A 25,866-nucleotide genomic window follows, 5' to 3' on the forward strand; every position below is an offset into this window, starting at 1 on the left:
GATTATATATAACATTTATTAGGAAGTAAAGTGCTCAGTGTTACAGATCAATACATTTTTGATCATTGTACAAGACTTGCATAATTATCAGCTTCCTAATAAGACCAAACACTGTACCTTACTATGCAAAAAGTTTACCTTTGTAATAAGTGATAAATTAATTATACTGTGTAGTTGAAAAAGGAAGCAATAAAATGTTTGTAACATTTGTCAAGTGGCCATGAACTTAACTGCAAGGCCCATTACCAACACACAGGGGTACCCCATGAAAACTTAAGTGCACTTCAAGATTACAATATGATACAGAAATGTACCTCCAAATACAGCTGCCAATGCAAACATTTTCAGAATAAACATATACTAGAGAGGATTGAACTTACATTTTGAAGGATGCATTTTTACAGGAAACTTGTTTAAAACTGTACTGATAATTTTAATTATGTTTCTTTTCCCCAAGAAAGACCCTGCCTCACCAACAGATGACAACTTGGTCAGTTCTGCACACTCCCCAGTCCCTGCTGCCATAAACCTCAGCATGCCACATGCTCTACAGACCACAGCCCTGTAAAATACCTTAACACAGGTATTCTTACAGAATATTCTTACTGTGTACCTACAGAATAACTTCAAGGTTCCAGATGCTTGCTGGACAGATGAAGTTGGGTTATTTGTCAAAGTCACTGATTTAAGTACATGATTATTTGAAATATTATCTTAGCACTTAGGGTATCCTAGACCCTAGATACCCAACAGCAATTACATGATACACACATTTACTTAGTCTGCCTCAAAGTTTAAGCTGTGAGTCATGTCACGTACCAACACACGGCATTTTGGATATGGATGTAATGATAAGGCTATGGACATTTCAAATCCTTGTATTGTACTGTATTTTCTATTTTCCTTGCACACCAGCTGGCCATGTGTACAGTTACACTTCTTGTTTTGTTTGCTCCAAGTCAGAGATGGCAGTTCAACATGGAAAACCTTTCCTCAGGAAGGTTTCTAAGGTCCAAAAACTTTCAATCAAGGCAAGACAGAGTGTTTATACTTAACCACTGTGCTGCACAGTTTTGGGAAGCTGACAAGGCTTCTTGTGAAAGGGTATGAATTTCTTCCTAGAACAGGGCAAAATTACCCACAGAAAGAAAAAATAATTCTGAAGAATCAAAACCTGTTTTCACATGTTCTTCTGTTCTCAAGCCAAAGCTACTAAGAAACTCCAGATTCCACTCTGAACTTCTTCCTGTTCCATCTTATATTTAAGTTTCTGTGCATATGGTTTCTTGTAAACTTAAAGGTAAGGCACGAGGTCTATTCAGTTTCAGTAAGAAACTGCCCTGGTCAGAGGGCAGGGATTCTGAGCCACTCTGAACCCAGTCACTGCAGGTGTAAGAACATATGCAAGATGTCAGCTTTGCCTAAGCAGCAGTATCACAGGAATGAGGGGTGTTAACCCCTGGTAACAACTGCTTTTCACTTCAAAAAGCACCAGCATATATATACATGCTACATATACTTTGTAAATAAGCATTTTTAAAAATATATATACCCTACTAATAGCTAAGACGTGTTTGATTGTGTAGCTTTTCAGTTTCCTTTACACTAACTCTAAATCTTTAAATACAAATGCCATCTTCAGGAAAAAAGCACAATTGACAACTTCCCTCCTAAAGGGGCATTCCACAACACGGAAACATGTTGCTAGACAAAACAACAAACATTGTGCTTCAATGCTTTCTATGGGAAACCAGTGTCCCAGTGTTGCATCTCCTTTCAAAAATACAGCTTCTATAACACAGAAAGCAAGTTAATGAAATACTAAAAATCAGTGATACTGATAGGAATCATTGCAGCTCAGCAGAAAAGCCTCTGTAGAAATATATCTAAGAATTTTACAAGCAGTTCTGCTAAATGTAAATACAAGCTACACAGCTGAGATATGATTAGACCTTGGTAGAGCATGAGTTTGGATTTTTCCAGTCAGCAATTTCTCTGACCCCTTCTCTGTTAAACCTAAGGAAAAGTTAATTTTTCAAATTTGTGTGCTTTTAAAGATTATATTTTCTCCAAAGTAACCCTTATTTTATGTTTATCACAGGATCATGAAAACACAGCATTAAAAAAAGGAGCACTTTGCAACAAAGCTGAAAATTATTACGTTAGCTGGGTGTGAAGAGGGAGTTCTCAACTATTACTTCTGAAATGCTAATGAAATGCAAAACCACAGAGCGGGTACAGTTTCTATTATGGAATGATGTGATTTGAGGTTGTACAAACTAAGTGCATTTTCTTCTGTTTAAGGAAACTGTCAAGAACAGGAAAATAGAACACTGAAGTTAATGAAAATGTTGGTACATCAAGAACAATTCAGAAAAGTAGGCAGAAACAAAGTAAAAAAAAAAAAGTGCTGGTTTACTTCTTTGGAAGGTGTCAGCTGTTATAATGAATGAGACAAGCTGATGCCATCTTCTTTTCAAAATTGCTTTTAAAAGCATTTAAAAATCATTTTCCAACAGAAAGCACAAAACTCAGAGCCTTTGTTTTAGCCACAGCTCATTATTTTGTCTGAAGCTTGCTGCCCTTGTGAAAGTGTTTCCCATAATACATGTATGGGACCAAAATTCCATCCATGTAGGTTTTGTTACACTCAGTTTCCATTCTGTTTCCTGCATTTTCATTTTCAAGGCTGAGTCTCACAAAGGGTAACTTTTAACATGACACATAGCTTACATAGGTCTGAAAATGCCTTATGAAGACAGTATTTACTTTTGCCCACCACTTGCCCCTTGTGCTCGGTGGCCTGATCAGGAAGGCCACCACATGCTGGGGAACTGCAGGTATTGGCTGGCTTAATACTGAACGTTTAGCATCGCCTAAAAAGTTGTCCTACACATGGATGTTGTTCACCCCGTTTCCTCCTCCCCCATCAATCCCATCGGACTGGGAGGAAGAGGGCCGGGAGGTCCTGGGCCGAGGTTGGGTCAGCCCCAGAGGGGTTCCCAGCCGGTGGCTCATCTGGGAGGCTGTGTCATCTGATTCCCAGCGCTCCAGCTCCTCCCGCACCAGTCGCTCCATTTGCTCCCTGTGAATTTCGTTGTCACGACCCAGCCTTTCATCCTAAACAGATTCAAAGACATGAGACTGGTAGCATGGATTCTCAGCTGCAGCCTAAGCAGAACCTTACACAAAGATGGGAAATTTTTCTACCACACGGGTATTTCCATAGGCTGGTGAAGAAACAGTTACTTCTGAGAAATCACAGAAGTTGAGGGGTTGGAAGGGACCTCGAAATATCATTGAGTCCAACCCCCCCGCCAGAGTAGGGTCACCTACAGCAGGTCGCACAGGAATGCATCCAAGTGGCCTTTGTCTCCAGAGGACACTCCACAACCTCCCTGACTGTACCAGCAAGTTCAGCCTTGAGAAGAAAAGGCTTAGCAGAGAACTTATGATGCTTTTCCAGTACTTAAAGGTGGCTACAAAAGCAGATGGAGACTCCCTGTTTACAAGGATTCCCATGGACAAGAAAAGGAGCAATGGGCACGAGTTGCTACTGGGGAGATTCCTTTTAAATATAAGAGGAAAATTTTTCACTCTGAAGACATTCAGACATTTGGAATGGTCTCCCTGGGGAAATGGTGGATTTCCCCACCTTGGAAAGTTTTGTTTTAGCTTTACAGTGTGCTGGGACATCTCACAATATTAGAAGGGTTGGACCAGATGATCCTTGAGGACCCTTTCAACCTGACATTCTGTGATTCAGTAAAATTGTTTTTTTTTACAGTGATGTAATGCCCAGGTGGTCACTCCCACTTATGAAAGAACAATTTGCATTACAGTTTCTAGTATTTAAATCCACCTCCAGAAATGTAAAATATACTGAAGAGCACACACCCACAAGGAAGCCCTTTCTCAAGAATCAACTATTGGCTGGAACAACAGTAACAGCCAGGAGTGATAGGGCAGCTCCAGTCTGCCCCACGTATCTCAGTTCATCTTGCCCACCCCTAGCTGTTCTTGCACCATCAGGAAGCTCACAGGTTTTAGAGTCCACAGAAATAATGCATTTGTCACTGGCCTCTTCCAAAAGGTCCTCAGGAAAAAGAAGGTGGGAGGGAAGGCAGCAGGAGCCAGATAACCTTGGTGACAGACATGATCTGCTTCCACCTGCCACACACAATCCCAGGAGCAACATGGGAGAAGAGCAGCAGGCTGCATGGGCTTGCTGAGCTGGATCCCCCAGACTCTAACAGACTAGTCCATAAAACACTTGGTATTAATCCAGACACAAGGGATGACAAACTGTCAGCAGCTACAGAATACCATTGCTGTCCAGTTCAGGGGTTTGACTGGTGCTCTGTGGCCTCAGCATGACATAGGTCTGCTATAAAACTAGTTATTATATCTGAAACTTGCATCATGTCTGTGACATTTTATGCTTCAAATTTCATGTTTTCCTAACACAAAACTGAAATCACTTAGTCACTCCCAAAGCACCTATCTTGTCTTTACCACCACTCTCTCAACCCTCCCAAGCCAAGCTGCAGGAAGAAGTGCTTGCAGTAAGCAAGTCATCCAGGTTGTGACCAGACAGGACAGAGTGGGTTTCTTACCTCTGTCACTCCATCTAACAGTCTGCCCAACACATCTCTCCTTTTCAGTTTGGCTCTCTCCATTGCTTCAAGCTTCACAATTACTGCATCAATCTTGGAGACAATACTGCCAATAGAATGCTCCATGCGATCAACCCTCCTCATGAGCCTGAGGGCAACAGGGGTGAACTTCAGTGATTGTGACATTTCTGAGTCTCGTGTGTCAGGTAGAGATATAAGACAATATTTTAATACAAACACACATCTGACTTTCCACAAGTGAGTTCTACTGTCCAGGAAGGAAGAAGATATGTAAGAGCAAGAAAATAACACATGGGTAAAACAGATGGGAAGAAAAGTACTTATTCCACTCTGCTTTCCCCTGCTTTTTAAGGACATCCTCATCCAAATCTGTTGGTTCTAGTCAAATCAAACTTCATTCAGCTAGTGCTGCTGTACCGAATGAATATAGAGATCTAATGTTTTAGACAAAACACACACTCACATATAACTTAGAAAGATTAAAAACAACAGCTGAAATTTTCACTGACCCTAAAGCAATCTCAAGGTTTTGCTAGGAAAGGAACCAGAAAAGTTTTCTGGTATTGCTGTTGCATGACCATTGTTTTGTCTTTTCAGTGACAAATTCTAAGGATGGGGGTTTTTTGATGTGCTTTTTTTGTTTCTTTTGATTTTGTTCTGGTTTTCTAGCTGAATCCCATGAGCCTACATAAAGTATTTCCAGTTCAGGTATTACTTGGGAGCTACTAAAAAGAGTGACCTAGGCACCTTAAAAAACATAACACTTACTTTTATGAATAATGTGCTTAATATTCAGAGTTACAGGAGACTACTATATAACCAAAAGAAGAAAACCCACAATGAAAACAAAAACACACCACCATGAAGATTTGTTCCTCTCAGAAGAATAAACTTACACTTGGAACTCTTCATAGGAAACCCCACTGGAACTGCTGCCCCTTCTCCTGGAGCTGTGTCCACTGTCTTCATCTTCATCCTCCTCAGAGTCGTCCAAGCTCCGGGGGAAGCTACGGCTGCTCAGCGGACGTGGCAGAGAGCTCCTGTCTAAGTCCAGATCCTCCTTCATCAAAACACAAGGCACAGACAGAAAAGATGTAAAGACTTTCATCTGCTCATGGGGATAAGGGTGCCAAGGTCAAAGACCTCCTTCCCTTCATCAGCTTCCCCTTGCCTTTTTACAGTTCTGCTGCTCAGGCAGCCAGGGATGAGAGTAAATGTGAAGGGAATTCTGGGGAGGCAAACCAGCATGGGGAGGAGACTGGCAGACAACACTGGTGGCAGAACACTCCTAAGCTGAGCTCACCCTCTCCTTCTCCAGGTCATCTCTCATCTGCTGATGTTCATGCTCTGTCAGTTCCTGGTCCCCATCCTGGTCATATTTGGTAAATATCGCTTCAATCTCTGCATCTGTGTGCCCCTTCCTGAAAAGGCAGTAAAGAGTTCCCTTTCCATTTTTCAGATGCTGATTGAGCACTTCACTCTGAATAGACTTCTATCCCCAAGCCAAAGACACAACTGATCCCAGCTTATACATTCACAACACTGATGATAATAAGCTCAGCCCACAATTTTCATTAGTTAATATGAGCTCAGCAGACCTCCTTATCTAAAGACTTCTCTTCCATCTCTTCTCTGTTCTTCTGCCTCATGGTTTTTCCTTTGTGCAATGTCTGCAGGCCCATGTTCCAACACTTTATCTGGACACATATGTTGACATGAACCTCCTACCAGATGCAGGAGAAGCACATATTTTGTTAGGCACTTACCAAAAGGAAAGTGTTATGTTGTGTTTATTCACATTAGCACACTCCTGCCACATCACAGAAGCAAGAGAAAGGCCCATCAAAGACTTCAAGCATCACATGTCTCTGGGGTTACTACTGAAGAAGCAACAGCTTCCTTACCCTTTCAGATCTTGACGGAGTTCATCAAAATTTAGTTTTCCCCCACCTTGTCTCAGACTTTCTGAAATGTCATCAACAGCAGTTTTCTTCAATTTCAGTTTGATCATGGCTTTATTGTAGCCCTAAAAGAAAAAGTGAAATTTCACGGTTTACTTCTCCTAAGTTGTTAACACTTTATTTCTAATAATGTTTTTGATTACCAAAATCAGCTAGTGTATATTGTCATTCAGTGTGTTCCAAAACCTCTGCAAGAATCTGTCTTCTCCTCTAATTTATCCATGTTCTGTTTCAGTGTTTAAATGGGTAACATTTAAATAGCTCTGTGGTATCAGGTAAGGCTTTTATCACTCAGTTTGCACTGCAGGTCAGAGGGAATGAAGTATTTTGTCCCAGTAAGACACCTTTGACAGTCACTTAACAGTTAAGTGACAGTTTTAAATAATGTTAATAAATATATAAAATATAGAATAATATCTAAATAATGTCCTTATTTCAAGAAAGTAGCACTTTTTAATTTTTCTTTGCTCTGTTTTAATAACTAGTTCCCAAATTTTAAGGTCTGAGTTACTGGTCATGCTGAGTATTCATTTAGACATTTCTGATTATACTGAAGCCCCACATCCACGCCAGAGCACATGAATGGGCACAGATTTTCCCTAAACTGGGATTCAGGTCAAGCTTTTCACTTTGTATTCAAAAAACCTTACTGGCAACTGCCCCTGGGAGCTCCCAGCATGTCCAAGACTTGCCTCATCTTATTGCCTGACATGAGTCAATTATGAATTCTGTGACCTGTATTGCAATGGAAAGTTTTCATTATTTTAACTTAGACTCAGCTCAGATTCATTTATTTTACCCAGCACATGTGTACTTTCATCAGCTGGTGCCAGCCTTACTTTGTAGGGCTTATGTAAGATTTTATGGAATAAATTCAGATGCAAGGAAGATATCAAACAAACAAAATGTTAATCTTACCTTTCTGATAAGGTCAGACAGTTCCATTTCTGACTTTTGTTGTGCCATATCTGATTTGACTTCAGAGTATGTATCATTGATAACAGCCAAAAACATGTTCTGTTCATAAGAGAATTGAAAAAGCCCACTTAGAAGTTTCAACAAGCCTGACCCCTACTGCTCCTATGACCTTCATGTGTAGACCTATACACGTATTTTTTGTTTTAAAAAGGACCAGGTGAAAATGGTGGGCTGCTTAAAAAGCACTAACATCAAGAGCTTGAGATATTGCAATTGGTGCACTGCAGTACAGCAACTTTATTAATAAAGACTACTGGCTATTTTAATTAAGACTACTGGAGAATTACCTTCCAGAGAGGGTTCATGCCCACACAAAGCAGCAATAAACCATACCCATTTAGCCTTATTAGTTTGACCTTCCACCTCCAAGGCCAAAGTTACACAGGTAACAGCTGTGAATTAATGTGTGAATTAATCCAGACATCAAAGACAGCTACAAAATGCTTGAGGAGTCAAGTTATCTGTTCATCCCATAACAACAAGCACAAGGTTCTTATCAAGACACAGCTCTGCTTGTACTTCAGACTAAAGAGAAAAGGAAAAGAAGTTTACTTTGCATGTATGCTAATGATTAGCAAAGGAGTTTTGTCACTTGTTCAGACAAAAGAGACAAAATTGGTCTCGTTAACTCGGCCAATGATTTATTTCCTCATGGGCTTAAAAAATGCTTTAGAAGAACTCTTCCAATGTTGTATACTTACACATTCTTGCCCAACACCAGAGATGCAGGAGGTAAGTTGACTACAATCGATTTTGCTTTCAGCTGCCCAACATTAAGAGTTGGTCCTTTCTGCCTGCCTTCCCTAACTTAGTTTCCGGGTCTCAAGCAACACTTTACCTCAGACAAATGGTAGGATGCACAGAAAAAGATGTTTACCATGAGGGCAGTGGGAAAATGGCAGAGGTTGCCCAGGGAGGTGGTTGAGGCCTCATCCCTGGAGATATTCAAGGTGAGGCTTGAGGAAGCTCTGAGCAACCTGATCTAGTTGAGGGTGTCCCTGCTCACTACAGGGGGGGGTTGGTTGGACTGGATGAGCATTAGAGGTCCCTTCCAACCCAAATCATTTTATGATTTTAATTAAGAACACAAATTGCATGCTATGCCTTCACACTCCTTTAGAAAGAAGTATTTCCTTCCCTTGCTGCACACCAGCCTCTGCTCCTCTGGATTCTGTGAGCTGCTTCAAAGCAAATATGAAACCTGCTTCATATGCTTCCTCAGCCAGTGACCTAGATGTAGACTGGTCCATCTCACTGAGAACTTAAGATTCTCTGCTTCCCTACTAGTGAATAGCCAAGATGAAGTCTTCTCCCACAAATGTTATCTGAACAACACCTCTTAACCTCTCAAAGAATAATAAAAAGCCTTATTAAGTACAAGGCTCATTAAATAACTCTAAAAGTCAGGATGATATGGGACTGTTGTATTAAGTTTAGTAAAATCCTGCTTTAATGCTTGTCATATCAAATCGTTAAAAGACACAGAGTTCAGGGAACAATCTGAGGATTGCTTGCTCCCATAATAGCTTCCACCTGGTGGTATAATCAAAACCAAAATTACTGTATATTAGTGTTAGTACCGAACTAACTGATAAATGCATCCAGGTACAAGTTACTGGGGCTCTTCACTTACACTGACATAAAACAAAATTCATTTACTTGGTCTCATAGGTTTCTGAGAGAGATGTCTCCCTCCACTTTGTTATATAAATCAATAGTAAGGCTGTAATATGGATTCAACAGTAGTATAACATTCTATGAGTCTACTGACAGAGTACACAAAAGATGAGTACTCACTCACAATATACCCACTGTTTGAATTTATTTGTCAGACAATCATGATTCAGGCTCTTCTAGCAGACAAGCTGTGTGCTGCATGCATGAACTAGGCTGTTGTAAACACAGCCAGCCACACATTAGAGTACTTCGTAAACTAAAAGCCTGTACAAAACATTACAGCTACTTTTTACTCTAAGATACAGACTTGCTGTGTACGCCAACCAGACAACACTCAGACTTTAGAAATAAAAAAAATTCTTTATAATAATAAAAAACCTGACAATGTGGAACACTATACAAGAATGACAACAAACACACAATACAAATCTATTTTAAATGAAGAAAAATGAAAGAGTGTAGTGATTGCCCATGTAACAGTTAAGTCCCTACATGGTCTGTAGTAGGAATCATAGAACAAGAGATGTGAAAAAGGGCACCAACCCACCCCATGCAAACAAATGTGTACGTACCAAAAGAATGAAGAACATAAAGAAAACAAATGTAGTGAAATAAATTGGTCCCAAAATTCGATTTGCTTCTTCGACCTCTGTGAAGTTGAAGTCTCCCAAAATGATGCGGAACTGAGTAAATCTTTAAAAACAAAACACATCCAGGAGTTGCAAAAACAAAACACATCCAGGAGTTGCAAAAACCAAAACACTTGGAGCTGGGCAAGAACTGTCTGTCTATTTTTACCCTAGCAGTCTGATTGATGGGCAGCAGGGACCTTTGCATCTCTCCAATACTTGATCAAGCACTGCAATAGTCAGTTCCTCAAGCTCATCTCTAAGCACACATAACCAAACCCCCAGCCACATGCCACACACACAGAACCAGCTTTGGGTCAGAGCTGATAAAGGGGGCATCAGGGTGCAGAGCAAACCAATGGTTCCCATTATGAAGATTTCAGACCCACTCCTGTCCCTCTGCTACCCCTCTTCTGCCTCTCACATACACACAATCCCAACCCTGCCTCTCTCTCAAGCTGCCTGCAAAAGTGCCACGGCTGAAAGAGGTCAATTTTTGGCAAGACCCAATGTAAGGAGGCAGGGGACAACTGGCAACTGGTTCCTGGTAAAGGAAAAACTGATTAAGAACCATATATATTAAAAGTCCACTCTCTCTCTCCTGGATTCCAGCAGTTACTTACAAATTTACTAGTTAGATGTCTAGGATGAACTCTGTGAGTCAACCAACTACACCCACTATAAGGAACACAGCATTATTATGCATACAAGATTTCAGTAAGTAATAAGTAAACCTAAGTAAGCATATAATCATTCAACTGCTGTAGACAGTTACTGCTTTGACTAGGAATGTGACCCACTGCTATGAAAATCACGTCACTTCCACCAACCAAAAAATGCCATTTTAGGCTGCTAACCTAACTATAGAATATTTTTAATCTCACAGCAAGTACTAAAAATTTTCTAAAAAATGCATTAGCTATGGAACTGCATCAACAGTGACATGTCCACAGCTTATGTCTTTAGATGAACGTGACAGGACTTTTTTGGTCTCTATGAGGCAAACAAATTCATTTATCAATGTACTGAGAAATTCTTTGCATTTTTTAATTTTTATACTCACATGCAGTCCTGGAAAGTACTGAAGTCATCGACTTGAGTGCCAAAGACAAGATAGGCCAACTGAGCATATGCTAAGAAAATAATGAAAAACATAATAGCAAAGCCAATGACATCTTTGACGCAGCGAGACATGGTAGTGGATAACTGACTCATTGTTCTGTTGAAGTTAACAAATTTGAAAAGCTGTTAAAAAGAAAACAAAACAACAAAAACAACTGTAAAGGTAAAGAAAACTAATTTCTTAACACAAATGACTCTCCAGCCTTTTACACGTGAGATTTCTTACTGAATTTGACTGGAGATAGTAAATTAATTTACATTTCAAAATACATCACTTCCTAAAAGCACATGCTTGAAATGTGAAGAAAATCCTATGAGAATGCCAGCTATTTCCTTGGAGTGGGGTTTTGTTTGCTCATTCTTTCACCCCTCTATTTGACACCCTGGCTTCAAAGCACTGTTACCAAATGCTTCCAAAAACCTATTGATCTTTAGCTTCAACAAAGATGTTATGAAGTGGTAAAATTTGAGAATAGAGGATCTCACAGCTGACTTTGCTTTGAGCAGGTGGTTGAACTAGAGACTTTCTGGTCCCCTCCAACCTACATTACTCTTTTACTCTGCAGTTTACCCTTATCTTTTAAAATTAACCATTTCATTTCTTAAACCATGCTGCAAAAATTAGATGCAATTTTGTCTTGCAAAATAGTAGGAGATTAGCTAACTTGCTTGACAAGCCTAAGTGTCAGTTTGGAGTATTAGAGTGGAAATTCACTTATCAGTCTTATATTTTCCCTCGCTGGACAGTTTATTAACCAAGTGTTCCTCTGCAACTCTACACATACAGAGGACAGGAAAAATGAGTATGGACACTCACACAACAAAAACTTTATTAGAAAGGAGGCAATAAAAGAGAGAAATTAAGTTTACCTGAAGTAATATATCTAGTTTTCAAGTTAATTGGACTAGCTTTACCAACCCTTCTAACGATTCAGAAATTTTGAACAGATAAAATGGGAATAGTTAAACCAGGCTAGGAAAAAGGAATACCCAGTAAGAACTCCTGACTTATCAATTCAGGAGTAATAAAAACATTTCTTGAGGTGTCTCCCGCGACAAAGCACTAGCACTGTCTATACCTTCTAGATTTAAACAAGGGCTGATTAAACCTGTGACAAATGACAACGTCGCTTTTAACCTGGAAGAAGTTACCCCTTTGCCCTAACCTTCTTGCTTGACCAATTTTAGGAGAAACTCAACTAAACCTAAAATTATGTATCACACAAAAATCAGAATACTGCTTACGCATTCTAATGTTAGAATAAGAATGTGTGCCTTGGAGTTACCTTAATCCAGACAAAAAACACAGTGACTGCAGCAATGTTGTTGAATTGCATTTGCCAATATGCCAAAGGTTCAAAATTGGGGAATGAGTTCTGATCTTCCAGCAGCTTCTTCAGGAGCATGTCAACAGTTGATGTCCTGTAGATGCTGATTCCTATAGCTACCACAGAAAGCTGAGTACAAAACAAACATACAACTTTATGGCAGGTAATTAGGATTCTAAAATAACTTGTTCTAGCCATATCAGACAGATAAAGTTAAGATATGAGGAACTTACTATTTATTGCACTACCATTCTGTGAACTTCAGGTAGAAGCAAATATATTGTTTTTGAAGGTGTCTTGCCTAAAAAGCTAAGGTTTAAAACAGGGAAGTAACAGCTAGTGATTTCACAGAGCCTAGAAAAGGAATCACTGATGAAAACTTCTCTAAGTGCTTCAGTGTCAGCCCCACTGGATTTTTTACTAGCCCCTGAGTGAGAGGTGATGGAACCTGTCCTTCTCCAGCCCTGCAGCTGCCTGGCCCCTAAGAACTAATGTGACAAGTGATGACTTAATAAAAAATCCAGTGGCTGCTGTTTGAGATGGGATCCAAGCTAGAATTTCTGGACATATCAGGAAATGCATTTCATAACAAACCCACTACAGTCCTAGACTACAGACCAATAGGCTGGGAGTAAGAAGATTTAGAAATCTTTGCCTTACCACAGCTGAAGAACAAGATGGTGAAGCCTAGTGAGCTCAGAAAAATGAAGCTGCCACAGAGAAGGAAGGAAAAAAGATGACAACTCAAAAACACAACAATGAAAGAGAGTAAAGAGCAGAAAGACAGCAGTAGTCAGAAAAGTAATGAAGTTTCTCCAGAGTACAGACTGACCAGAACTGCCCAGAACAAGCAACAGCAGAGAAGCTGTAATTGTACCATACAGGTAAGGGTCTTGCTGTGACCTCTGCAAATGTTCTTTTTCTAAAGATATTGAAGAGTATTTAGAATGATAAAATACATAATCCTAAATGTAAGCAGTGTCCCTCAGACAAGATATAAACATAGAATTTTGAAGTGTGAACTGAAATTTACACTCACACTTGAATACACCTCACTGACTGTAGCAGTGAAGAATTTTATTCTGGTCCCCACCATTTAAATCTAACAGCACAGTTCACTTAAACATCCTCCTAAATGGTCCTTCTTTTACAAAATACTGTGATGCAAGTATGATTTCTCTAGTTTACAGATACTGACTTAAACTCTTGATTTCTCCAACACTGAAGACATAAAACTAGCATGGGACTGCAACTGTATTTCTGCACTACTCTCTTTGCACACATGTATCAAACTGTGCTTACTAAAAATCCAGAGACAATTATGCTACATGGCTTTAAATTAAAAGTTCAGATTTTTCTGCTACACCAAGATTACTGATTGGCACTGCCCACTTAACCAGGAAAGCATCCCTTACAGCTGCCAGCACTCTGCAGCACTGAGACACTTATTCAAATCTGGTATTAGCTGGTATTTTAATACCACATTAAATCTATTTGGAATTCTTTGCAAACAGTCAAATTCCAGTCTCATTTCTCCAGATGCTAATCACTACTTTAAAGCAGATGATTTTCTTACTTCAAAGCCACTGCAACAGTCTGTATGAGATATTTAGATGAGAAATGAAGGGAAGTTTGTTACCTCTGACAGCAGCTGTGCTTTTAAAGAAAAAAACTAGAAAAGCATACTGGGCAAATACTGGGCATAAGCTTTTCACCAGGATGCAAAGGTTGAAACCACAGAAGACAGAACAAGTTGGCAAAGCACATCAACATTACAACACAAACTAAAATTGTCTAATTCAGACTGAAGAGTATCCACCCTAACAAAAGCCTTATCCTGTAAACCCATAATAGGAATAGAGTCGTTAACCCCTTCCACACAGTGCATTCAAAAGCAGTTAAAGCCTTATTAAAAGATAACTTACTACAACAATAAGGATATCAAGGCAATTCCAGAGACTTTTGAAGTAGTGCAGTCTGTGGATGTGAATTTCTAAGATCTCTTCTACCATGTAATAAAGAACAAAAAGACAATATGCCATCTCACAGGCTGCCAGGAAAAAATCAAAAGTGGAGATGTAGTGAATCAGTCTCACTGGCTGAAACTGCCAAGATGTAACAAGGCCTCCAGTTGCTGGAAACTCCACTAACAACCTACATTCAAAAAAAAAAAAAAAAAAAAGGCAAAGAAAAAAAGTCATTTAGACAGCATTATGACATGCACTGCTTAAAGTTACACGGCTTTATTTACAATACTACCTAATAAATGGAAACAGGCAAAAGCACACATACAGTTTGGAGAAGACACTACACAGAGCAAAAGGTGTAAATCTGAATGCACTCAATTTTGACTTAACCCCAAAGCACTTCAGGAATCATGAGAAAATAGGTTGATGCTGCATAACCATATAGTTACTTTGATAAGCCAACACACTTGCCAAACCACCTGCAAACTGCACCCAAGACATTGTGGCATCAGGAAAGTCAGATCTGCCTCCAGACACTCCATGCACCTGCAATGTGGAGCCCCATATCTTTGACAGGGAGGCATGCCACCCCAGATGTCTGCCTCCTTTATGCAAAACATACTTACCCACATCCTCAAAACAAAGTAATCCCAAGAAAACCTCAAGTCTACAACCTACACTATGCAGTTTGAAGACTGTCATCGTTCTGTTCATACCTGACAATGCAGAATAGGTTGATATTTGCATTGTATACAGAGAAATCAATGAAAGCTGCTCTGGTCCCTCTGTCCAGCCACAGGTTCTTCTTAAGGGTAGCAATCTGCACAGCTGTCACTTCTCTGGTTCTTGAGAGGTCTTGATAATAACCAGCCCCACTGTAAGTGGCAATCAAACCCCAGTGGCTGCTCCCATTCAAATCCTTCTCATTAGTGTATGTCCAGCTAGCTCAGGAGTAAGTGAAACAGAGCACATTAGCCTTTCCACTTTCAACTTATGATTAACAAAACAGGTAACAGCAAAACCTGAACAGAAACAATAAAATAAAAACCAGTTACTTAAAGCTGCCTTCATTTAAGAGGTACTTGCAGAAACTTTTGATGTTCCATGGAGAAAGAGCTTACAAAGTTCCTTTAATTGTCAAAACAACATTAAGATAGAAAGATGGGTCACAAGGGCATTAATTATGAAAAGAGAACACATCAAACCACTCAGACAGAATTTCCATCCGTAAGGAAAGAGAAAATTTGCATTTATAGTTACATTCCACCTCCAAACCTTTTGTGGTTCATCTTGCACATTGTGCTCCAAGGGAAGCAGTGCTATTCCCATTTTCAGCCAGAGAAGATAACCCAGTGAACCCACCCCAGCAGTAATACAAGCTGGAACTACAGAACAAGTGCTGACGAGTTGCAGTGCTGAACTCACAGCATGTACAGCTACCAATGGCACAATGACAGCACCTCCACTCAAGTGGATCAAGAGCACAGTGCTCGCCAAGTTCCGTAAGGCTCCTCCACGAGCAGAGCTGGCAGCTGCTCTGGGTTTACCTGGCTTTACAGACAGAACATACAGCAGACACCAAGTTGCATCAGTCAAGTGACTTAATCTGTAATTCAGAATAGCCTAGGTGAGAAAAAAAGTGTACAGGAACACTACATACGCTGTTCCATTTCGAAGTCCAAAAGGAGCAGTATCTTCATTAGCTACAGAATAGACATCATAGCAATCTTTGATTTCATCCTTTAGATCCTCAGGTATTGAGCATGAACCATTCCTCACTTTTAGCTGCCGAATGCGAGGCACCCCTAGGAGCAGGTTCTCATAATAAATGAAGCTTTTGTTTTCTGCCACAGTTTTGTTGTTATACCACATCTCCCAGTAAAGACCATCCAGCAATGGGCCTTCTGTGAACTGGGAAGGAAGACAGAACTTCAGTTTGCATGTTGCCAGCACTGTGCTGCATAGAATCATAGAATGGTTTGGGTTGGAACCCACTGCAACCCACTGCATGGGCAGGGACACCTCCCACCAGCCCAGGTTGCTCAAGGCCCCATGGCCTTCAACACTGCCAGCGATGGGGCAGTTACAGCTTCTCTGGGCAACCTGGGCCAGCACCTCACCAGCCTCACAGGAAAGAATTTCTCCCTAATGTCCAACCTAAATCTCCCCTTTTCAAGTTTGAAACCATTGCCCCTTGTCCACTCACTACACACCCGTGTCAAAAGCTCTGCCCCAGCTTTCTTGTAGCCCCTTCAGATATTGGAAGGTTGCTCTGAGAGCAACCTGCGAGCCTCCTCTTCTCCAGGCTGAACAACCCCATCTCCCTCAGCCTGGCTTCACAGGGGAGGTGCTCCAGCCCTCTGAGCATTTTTGTGGCTCTCCTCTGGACATGTTCCAGGAGCTCCATGGCCTTCCTGTGCTGGGGTCTCCAGAACTGGACACATTACTCCAGGTGGGCTCTCACAGGAGCAGAGCAGAGGAGGAAGAATCACCTCTTTTGTAGATCTTCATTCCATGGATGTCTTAGAATTGCAGTTTCTGACACAGGCCCTTACTCTTACCCATTTCCCAAAGACATTCCAAAATCTTTCCCCTACCCTGCCCCACTAGCATCACCTGGGTCCTAAACTTTCACATATTAATTGCCTAGTTTGTTCCATAGCTTTGACATCGTGGACACATCTTCATGCATAACCTCTCTCTCATTAGAAAAAAGAACCTGCAAGTTAAATTTACAGGCCTTGATAGGACAAGCAAATCAAGCAACAGAGGTTATTAGATTACCTTCCAGAAGTCATCCATTGTGGACAAAGTTTTGAAATCAGTTTTCTCCATTTTTGATAAAGGTGTCTCCAGGAAGAGCTGCGACATAACTCTCGTGTAATAGTACATACTGGAACTCACTGTTCCATAAGTCACTGCAAAGGATTTGGAAAGGAGTGAGAGGAAAAGGAGTGGGGGGAAAGAGAGAAGGAGTGAGAGGAAAAGAAAAAAAAAAGAAAAAAATAAAGAATACTTTGCTTGTTTTAAGTACATCAGGTTGTGTTTGCATAGATTTTGCAGTGAAAAACAAAAAAAAACCCAAAACAAACCACCACCATGCAGCATATGTCTGTCAATTGTTATTAAAATACAAAAAGCAGTGAAGAACAGACTGAGTTGTAGCAGACTTGTAGTGTCCAAGGCATCCACAGGGATCTGGCACCTATGGCACAAGACCTTGGGAGAACTATGCCTGGCTTAAGCAGATAATGACTGTCAGTCAGGACTCTACAGGACACTGTGAATGTCATTAGCTGTTTATGGTTAGGCAACAAAACTCTACCCAAGACATGCAGTGCTTCTAAAAGAATCTCCCCAAAGAAAAAAATGTTACTTCTTGGCAGATGAAGTTGCAAAGCCAGTGTCCATCATATTTGAAAAGTCATGGCCATCTGGAGAAGTTCCTGCTGACTGGAAAAGGGGAAACATAACGTTACTTTCAAAAATGGAAAAAAAAGACCCAGGGAACTCCAGGCCAGTCAGTCTCAGCTCTGTGCCTGGCAAAATCATGGAGCAGATCCTCCTGAAGGCTCTGCTAAGGCAAGCAGATAACATAGGGGTGATTTGTGACAGCCAACACAACTTCACTAAGGGCAAGTCATGCATGACTGATCTGGTGGCCTTTTACAGTACAGTGGGGTCACAGCCTCAATGGACAAAGGCAGAGCAACAGACATCATCTACCTGGCCCTGTACAAAGCATTTGACACTGTCCCACATGACATTCTGGTCTCTAAATTGGAATGATATGGATTCAATGGATGGACCACTCATTGGATAAGGAACTAGCTGGATGGTGGCACCCAAGGAGTTATGATCAGTTGCTCAGTGTTGAAATGGAGATGTGTGATGAGTGGTGTTCCTCAAGGGTCAGTACTTGGACCAGTGCTGTTTAAGATCTTTGTCAGTGACATGGACAGAGGAATGGAGTGCACCCTCAGCAAGTTTGCTGATGACACCAAAGTGTGTGGTGAAGTCACCAGGCTGGAGGGGAGGGATGCCATCCAGAGGGACCTGGACAGGATGGAGAGGTGGGGTTGTGCAAACTGCATAAATATCAACAAGGCCGAGTGCAAGGTTCTGCACCTGTCTGTCAGGACAATCCCATGCATCAGTACAGGTTGGGAGGAGAAAGGACTGGGGGCACTCCTGAGGACAAGGACTTGGGGGTGGTGGTGGAGCAGAAGCTCAACATGAGCCATCAATGTGCACCTGCAGCCCAGAAAGCCAACCGGGTCCTGGGCTGCATCAAAAGAAGCAGAGACAGCGGTTGAGGGAGGGGATTCTCCTCCTCTGCTCTTGTGAGAGCCCACCTGGAGTACTGTGTCCAGTTCTGGAGTCCCCAGCACAGGAAGGCCATGGAGCTCCTGGAACATGTCCAGAGGAGAGCCACAAAAATGCTCAGAGGGCTGGAGCACCTCCCCTGTGAAGCCAGGCTGAGGGAGCTGGGGTTGTTCAGCCTGGAGAAGAGGAGGCTCGCAGGTTGCTCTCAGAGCAACCTTCCAATATCTGAAGGGGCTACAAGAAAGCTGGGGCAGAGCTTTTGACACGGGTGTGTAGTGAGTGGACAAGGGGCAATGGTTTCAAACTTGAAAAGGGGAGATTTAGGTTGGACATTAGGGAGAAATTCTTTCCTGTGAGGCTGGTGAGGTGCTGGCCCAGGTTGCCCAGAGAAGCTGTAACTGCCCCATTGCTGGCAGTGTTGAAGGCCATGGGGCCTTGAGCAACCTGGGCTGGTGGGAGGTGTCCCTGCCCATGCAGGGGGTTGGATCTAGATGAGCTTTAAGGTCCCTTCCAACCCAAACCATTCTATGATTCCACAATTCTTCTCCTCAGACTGGGCCAAGCATTTGGCTGAGGTTCACAGAACTTAAGTCATAAAATGATGTACAAAGCCAAGAAGTCTTGAAATAACCGCCTCTGGCACTGAAACTACTACTGTCTACAAGTACTTAATACCATTTTGTAGCTGAAATATGGAAAAGCCTGAAATATTATATATATGCTGAATGATCTCCATCCATTTTGATAATTTTATAAAACTATTTTATCAGGGGGAATAAAATGTGTTCTCTTTAGCAAGTGGAGAAGAACTATTTTTAATAGACTTCTGCTCTGGCACATGGAATGTATCACATGACTGTTCAATACCTGGATTCTCTCTAAATACTGCTCTTAAAAGCACAAAAGTAGACAAAATGCCCATAGCATTTAGCCTGCACTTGAAAGCTGTCTCCTAGGGCATGCCACAGAACAGTCTGTCCCACAGTTATTGCTTACATGCAAAACTAAAAAGGACAGTAGTTTAAAAATTAATAATGAGACAGCAGTATCTGTATATAGCATACTATACTTTGACTATGAAGTCAAATATTTCCTGCTGAGACCAATATATTTTCAACTCAGGTCCCTGACCACTCCACTCCACCCCACCTGGTGGTACAGCATACCAGACACAAGCAGTCTTACAATGCCTTGTCCATTAATAATAATCCTAATAATTCTTCAAGGACTTTGGAAGGAAGAAAACATGATATTTAGTATATAACCATGTTTGCAGTACAAAATCAAAACAGTTTTGTCAACTGTATAAAGTTTGGGGGTTTGGGATTTTTCTAGTCATATGACTCCAGACAAGCAAGGCAGACTTGCTCTCAGAGCTGGTCTACCAATCTAGTTTTACATTTTCTTTTCAACTTCAACATTCCCTCTCGCTAACAAAAAACCGATGACCAATATGCTGATCATAAACAGCAACTGAACTGTCACTGACATTTCAGGCATTTTGAACAGAATTGCCCATGCTAAAAATCTGAGGCTTGAAATATACCAGATTTCCAAAATTATAGCAACCCAATGCATACAGGTTTTGTTGTTATTCTCTCTAGGAACCAAATAACAGTTATTTCACAACTCTATAGTAAGCTCTATTTTGCAGTGTCTTGCTAATTTTTTATGCAAATATATGAACACGTCCTATTCTAATAACTTAAAAAAACCCTGGAAATCTTGAAATAGAATTGTATAAAGATTCCAAGTTTCCACAGCCATCAAAGAAGACTGCTCTCATAACTGTTACACTACACTAGATATAACTGTTCATGGTGCTGTGTTACACCTGTGATAAACATCCTGTACTATCTCTTCTCCAGCATCCCCAAAGGTTCTCCACCCTGAGAAAAGAGCAAACTAAGATCAGGCTGCTTTCTAAAATTCATGTTGGGTAAATGAATATTGTTGTGTATGAGACTGGAGCTCCATCACACTCCTCACTTATAAGTCTGAATTTAGTACAATCTGCAAATATTATCTCAGTGTTGATTGCTGGAGCACCTACCTCATAGCAGTCACCTACTCAAAAGCCAAGTAAAGTAAAAAATAAATAGAAATGTAAAAAGTAGGCTGGAGGTCACTCTGTTCTGTGTCCTATAGTGTTACTATAATTCATATGATATTATAGACTAGAAATCAAAAGGCACACTTAAGTCATGTAAGCCTCCAGCTCTGATGCTCATACACTTGAGTATATGGAGGCTGCAGATGTGTTTAAAACACCCAGCATCATGCAAACATATTATCAGATATTTCTGAGTAGTTAGCATTATCTCTGCCTTTCCAGATACTATCAAGAACTTTTATTCTTGGAATGTTCTGTACCTAAGCATGGTGATAACTTTGAAATTTGGTGACTTGATTCTTTGTCCTAAATGACTCTTCACATTTAACAGTTCTGTTCAGTGATTTCAAAACGCACAGAACCATAGAATGGTTTCAGTTGGAAGGGACTGCAAAGATCATCCAGTTCCAATCCCCCTGCGTGGGCAGGGCACCTCCCACAGGAACAGGTTGCTCCAAGTGCCATCCATCCTAGCATTCAACACTCCCCCTCCAGGGAAGGGGCAGCCACAACTTCCTTGGGCAACCTGTGCCAGTGTCTCACCACCCTCACAGGAAAAAATGTTTTCTTAATGTCTAACCTAAATCTCCCATCTTCCAGTTTATTATCCCTTGCTCCTATCATTACATGCTCTTGTGAAAAGTTCCTCCCCAGCTTTCCTGTAAACCCCCAGCTGGAAGGTTGCTCCTTGGAGCCTTCTCTTCTCCAGGCTGAACCACCCTAATTTTCTCAGCTTGTCCTTACAGGAGAGGTGCTCCAGCCTGCTGGTCATCAAGGCCCTCTCACCCCTGAACTCACTTCAACACCTCCATGTCTTTCCTGTGCTGGGAGCTCCAGAGCTGGACACAGTACTCTAGGTGGGGTCTCACAAGAGTGGAGCAGAGAGGGAGAATCACCCACCTCAATCCTCTGGCCCCACTTGTTAAGGTACAAAAAGCTGCAGTATTTTCAATTTCAGGCAATTCAAGATTTAATTTCAAATATTTGCCTATGCACCTGGTCATTAATTTTCCTCCCAACAAAAAGAACCTTCACTGAAACAACTTGAATTCTGGAATATCATGTAGCAAATTAAAGAACTGGGTGAGCTGATGCAGAATGGTACTTACGGACACACAAGACCACAAGGAAAATCAAGTATGTAATCAACTCCCGTAAAACGCTTTTCAGATATCGCTCTCTGCTGGTGTTGTTTTCTTCCATGAGTCTTGTCCCCCAGAGACCTTAAAAGGAAAGCATTTATAATGATATGCACAGATGTATCATACTAGATACACAAATGACATAAAAAATTCAACGGTGTTGAAAGCTTAACCTATGTCACCTCTGCTGCTGGTTCATCTACGGTTTTTAAATTCGTCCAAGTTGAAGCAAGAACAACTTCTTCCATAGGCTGAACAGGGCCTGAGGAAGTACTAGCTGGTCACAAGATAGCACAGCAATGTAGTAACAGCTCAGCAGAACTCCAACAGAATCTGCTGAAGATTTGCCAGAAGTAGTGTCACTTAATTAATGTGCCTGCTGCAGAAATTCATTTGCTAACAAAGAGATGGGAGTAAGGAAATTCTTTCTTTTGCCAGAAAATATGGGGTGTATTCAGAAAAAAAAGCATTAGATGTTTTTATAAGCCTTTCAGCTACCACATTTTTAAGTTGTGACCTAAGCACAAAGTCAGATGGGAAACTTCACTTGCATACGCACAGCACTACTATTGGTTCCCAAAACAAGAGAAGTTTTCTCACACTCTTCTTTAAGGCTAAGCCTGAAAATTTACAGATAAAGACTTCAACTTCACTCCCAGGATGCCAGATCCTCACCATAAGGTCATTCTTGAAGGCAGAAAAAAAAAAAACCCAACCCAAGAGCATTTACACTCATAGTAAAGAACTCAACAAGCTTAGCCTCTAACACAGCAGTACACTGCACTAGCAACCTCATAGTAACAGCAGGAAAACATTACAGAGAGGAAGAAAAGGCTGGAACAGACAGTGAGCTAAGCTGGCAAGAGAGCAGAGTCCCAGCTCATTACTCACCAATAAGAAATGTGGTGAGTATAAAGCAGAAAGCTCAAATTCTGTTATATTAGAATATTGTTAGTTATGTCTGTTATTAATTGAAATAAGGGTTTTGTTTTGGTTTTCAGGGGTGGGAAAATCACATAAAGGAGAACAAAGACATGGAATAAAAACAATTTACATAACAATGCAATAGCAAGAATTAGAGAAAACACATCCCCAGTAGTCAGTAACATGTCCAGGAGAAAGAGGCCTGCAAGACAGGTGAAAGGGGATGAAAAAGAGCACTCCCTACAACTTTTCTTATGTTAATGTTGTCTTAACGTGGTCAATCCACCTGATGTTTTCTACCCAGTCCTTATATTTTGGGAAACTGAGATAGCTCTGTGGAATACCACCTAGCTCCTTCTTCTGCATACAAATGCAAATCAAAGCAAGTATCCTGACCCTGTGTGTAGATCAGCTTACTGCACACTAGGTGACAGACCTCGATTTTCAAGACAACATTAGGAGTCCGTCAGCAAGGGACAAAAAGTTAAAATGTGAAGAAGACAACAAAACAAAACCCCAGCAACAGAGGATCACGATATTTGTGTCATATGAATTCCGGGTTTCCCCATCAGCCAGCTTGAAGCTTTCAATAGTTGCCACATTTTTAGGAGATTCCTATGTTATTGCTCATTTTGCCTTATTAGAATATTGGTTCTGGTGCATCAAGAATAGTGACCATAGGAAGTGCTGGATTTAACCTGACATCTACTGCAAGCACCAGAAATCTTTCATTTCTAGGCTCAATTAATCATTTTCAGTAAGTGTGGTACAGAAATCTGCTATTCATCGATTTTTTGACAGAATCTATGCACGCTTTTATCAAACAAATATTCAACCAAGAATTCTCTCATACTTGTTCTGCAGTCCAAATGGCTTACCCAAAGAGTATATGAACTCAGATTTGTCAAAGAAAACATTATCAAATGCAAATTTAAAAAAACAGATGAAATTTCATCTTACAATAAAACATCTAGCTTGTTAGGAAGGAAATTAAAGGAAATTAAAATTTATTTAAGGAAATCAGATGTGTAAACAGATTTTAAAATGCTATATACTTATATACACACATGATCTATATATATATATAGTATACATGTACTTAAATATATGCATATACCTACCTAATCACAAAGTCAAGTTTATAAGGTACAGAATGCATATGACATAATTCAGATTTATGCATATGTTCTCAAAGTCCTCAAGACAAGCTACATACCATTAACTAATCTGCCTACACCAGATTCTGTGGAAAGAATGGGGCTAGGAGTAGGAGAGGAAAGTGACCCTCTGGCAAAGATGCTTTGCCCCAAAACAATTAAATGCATTTTGTAAAAGTAATTATTGATTGACTGGAAATTATATTTGACACTTGCATTTAGCAATACCTAAGAACATTTTTCAAGAAATGTTCCACATACAAGGAACATGAGGACACATCACTGGGTGACTGAGTACAGCTCTCAGGAGTAGATTACCTTTCCAGCCCAGCTCTGGAAATGGACATTTCTCTTAACACATCAAAATTTTTGATGACTTTGTCCTTAACAGATGTAAATAGTCATCTCCTTCAGTATCTGGGATTTTTGCTAAGGATATCTGCAAAACTAGAGGGGTTAAAGCTCGTTCATAGAGACTCACATTAGAGCCTGAAAAGAATCCACAAAAAGAAAAACCTAAAATAGACAGTATGAGGTAGCTGACTTCCTATTCCCCTGGTAAATGTTGTCACTACCTATTACTTTAGAAAATGCACATTTTAGGAGAAACAACCTTACCTTCTAAATACAACAGCTTTGTAACTATAAAGATTTTACCTGACACTTAAATCCCAAATTTACAATCTTCATGATGTGATGCTGACATTTTAAGCTTTTCTGGCAAGGAAGGGGGGTTTCTCACAAATGCTCCTGCAATCTTGAGTGCAAAAAACTTCCCATCCACCACTTCCTCTGCTGTGCCAATTTAACTCTGGGCAACTCAGCACAGAGATCATTTAGTAAGCTTAGAACGACACTCCAAATGCTCATTTTATGTGCTCCTGCTTCAAACAATGTCCCTGGTCACCAGCTCTGCATCAACAGGCAGCTCTTCACAACCGAGGGCAGCTCCAAGGCTCTGCACAACACTGCAGAAAAGCAAAAATTAATAAAACACCCTATCAACCACACTCAAAGCACAAACGCTACCCTAAGCTCCTCTATTACAGAACAGAAAATGCTGAAAAAGAAAGGTAAGCGTTCCGCTCCAAATCTCCGAAGACCTGGTACTGGGTCAGAGAAGCCACATGCACCCAAAAACCACTCAGGAGAGTCTGACACTGAAAACAGCCAAGACTAAGAGCCGGGGAGTAGAGAGCTCTATGCCCCGGAGGGAAGAATAAGTGTGCCTGGATCTGTATGTGCTGAGGGGCATAGCCTGGACAAGGAACTGACCAGGGACGTAGGTGAAGAGATGGGGACACGGACAAGGGCAAGCACAAATGGACAGTCAGGGGATGGGAAAGACAGCACAGGGAGAAGAAAAGAGTAGCACAGAGGGAGGTGGAAGGCAAGGCAAAAGGGGACGCAAACAACTCTATCATTACTCCGGGCTGCAGGAAAAGGCAGCCGAGGGAATCGGAGCCCGGTCCGGCAGAGGGGGCCGGGGCTAAGGAGTGGAGGGGCCGAGGCTCTCACCTCGCAGTCGCCTCGCCAGGCGCTTGGCCCAGGCCGCCCGGTGGGGCGCGGGGCCGTCGGGCAGCACCTGGTGTCGGTTCGGTACCTCCGCCGCGCCGCGCCCCGCGGGAAGCCGCCGCTGCCGCCGCCCATCGCCGCCCTCACCGCTGCCCAACGACGAGGAAGCGCCGGCGGCGGGTCCACCCCATTCCACGTCCATCTCCAGCACCGGCCCTGCCGCTGCCCCCTCCTCGGGCTCGAAGCCCGGGTTGTCCCGGCTCCAAGCCTGCCGTGAGCAGGCGGCGAGGGGCGGCGAGGGCGGGCAGGAGCCATCCCCGGCCGCCTCGCCCAACCTCTCCAGCTCCAGCTGCTCCCGCCCGCGCCTGCAGCCCCCTCTGCCCGCCATCA

The 25,866-nt window shown here is 41.5% G+C and overlaps 1 protein-coding gene across 1 annotated transcript; it reads right to left on the bottom strand.

Moving 5' to 3' along the window:
• PKD2 (polycystin 2, transient receptor potential cation channel) lies at positions 1 to 25,866 on the bottom strand. Its single transcript, XM_008500833.2, has 15 exons — positions 25,480 to 25,866; positions 21,848 to 21,961; positions 17,084 to 17,217; positions 15,960 to 16,210; positions 15,016 to 15,240; positions 14,258 to 14,486; positions 12,291 to 12,461; positions 10,946 to 11,127; positions 9,826 to 9,946; positions 7,517 to 7,615; positions 6,542 to 6,663; positions 5,941 to 6,058; positions 5,534 to 5,697; positions 4,617 to 4,764; positions 1 to 3,120 (listed from the first exon to the last, which is right to left on the bottom strand). Exons 1-15 carry the CDS (start codon positions 25,862 to 25,864, stop codon positions 2,890 to 2,892), a joined length of 2,694 nt encoding a protein of 897 aa, XP_008499055.2. The 5' UTR covers positions 25,865 to 25,866; the 3' UTR covers positions 1 to 2,889.

This window comes from Calypte anna, chromosome 4B, assembly GCF_003957555.1.
Source record: "Calypte anna isolate BGI_N300 chromosome 4B, bCalAnn1_v1.p, whole genome shotgun sequence".
NCBI lineage: Eukaryota > Metazoa > Chordata > Aves > Apodiformes > Trochilidae > Calypte > Calypte anna.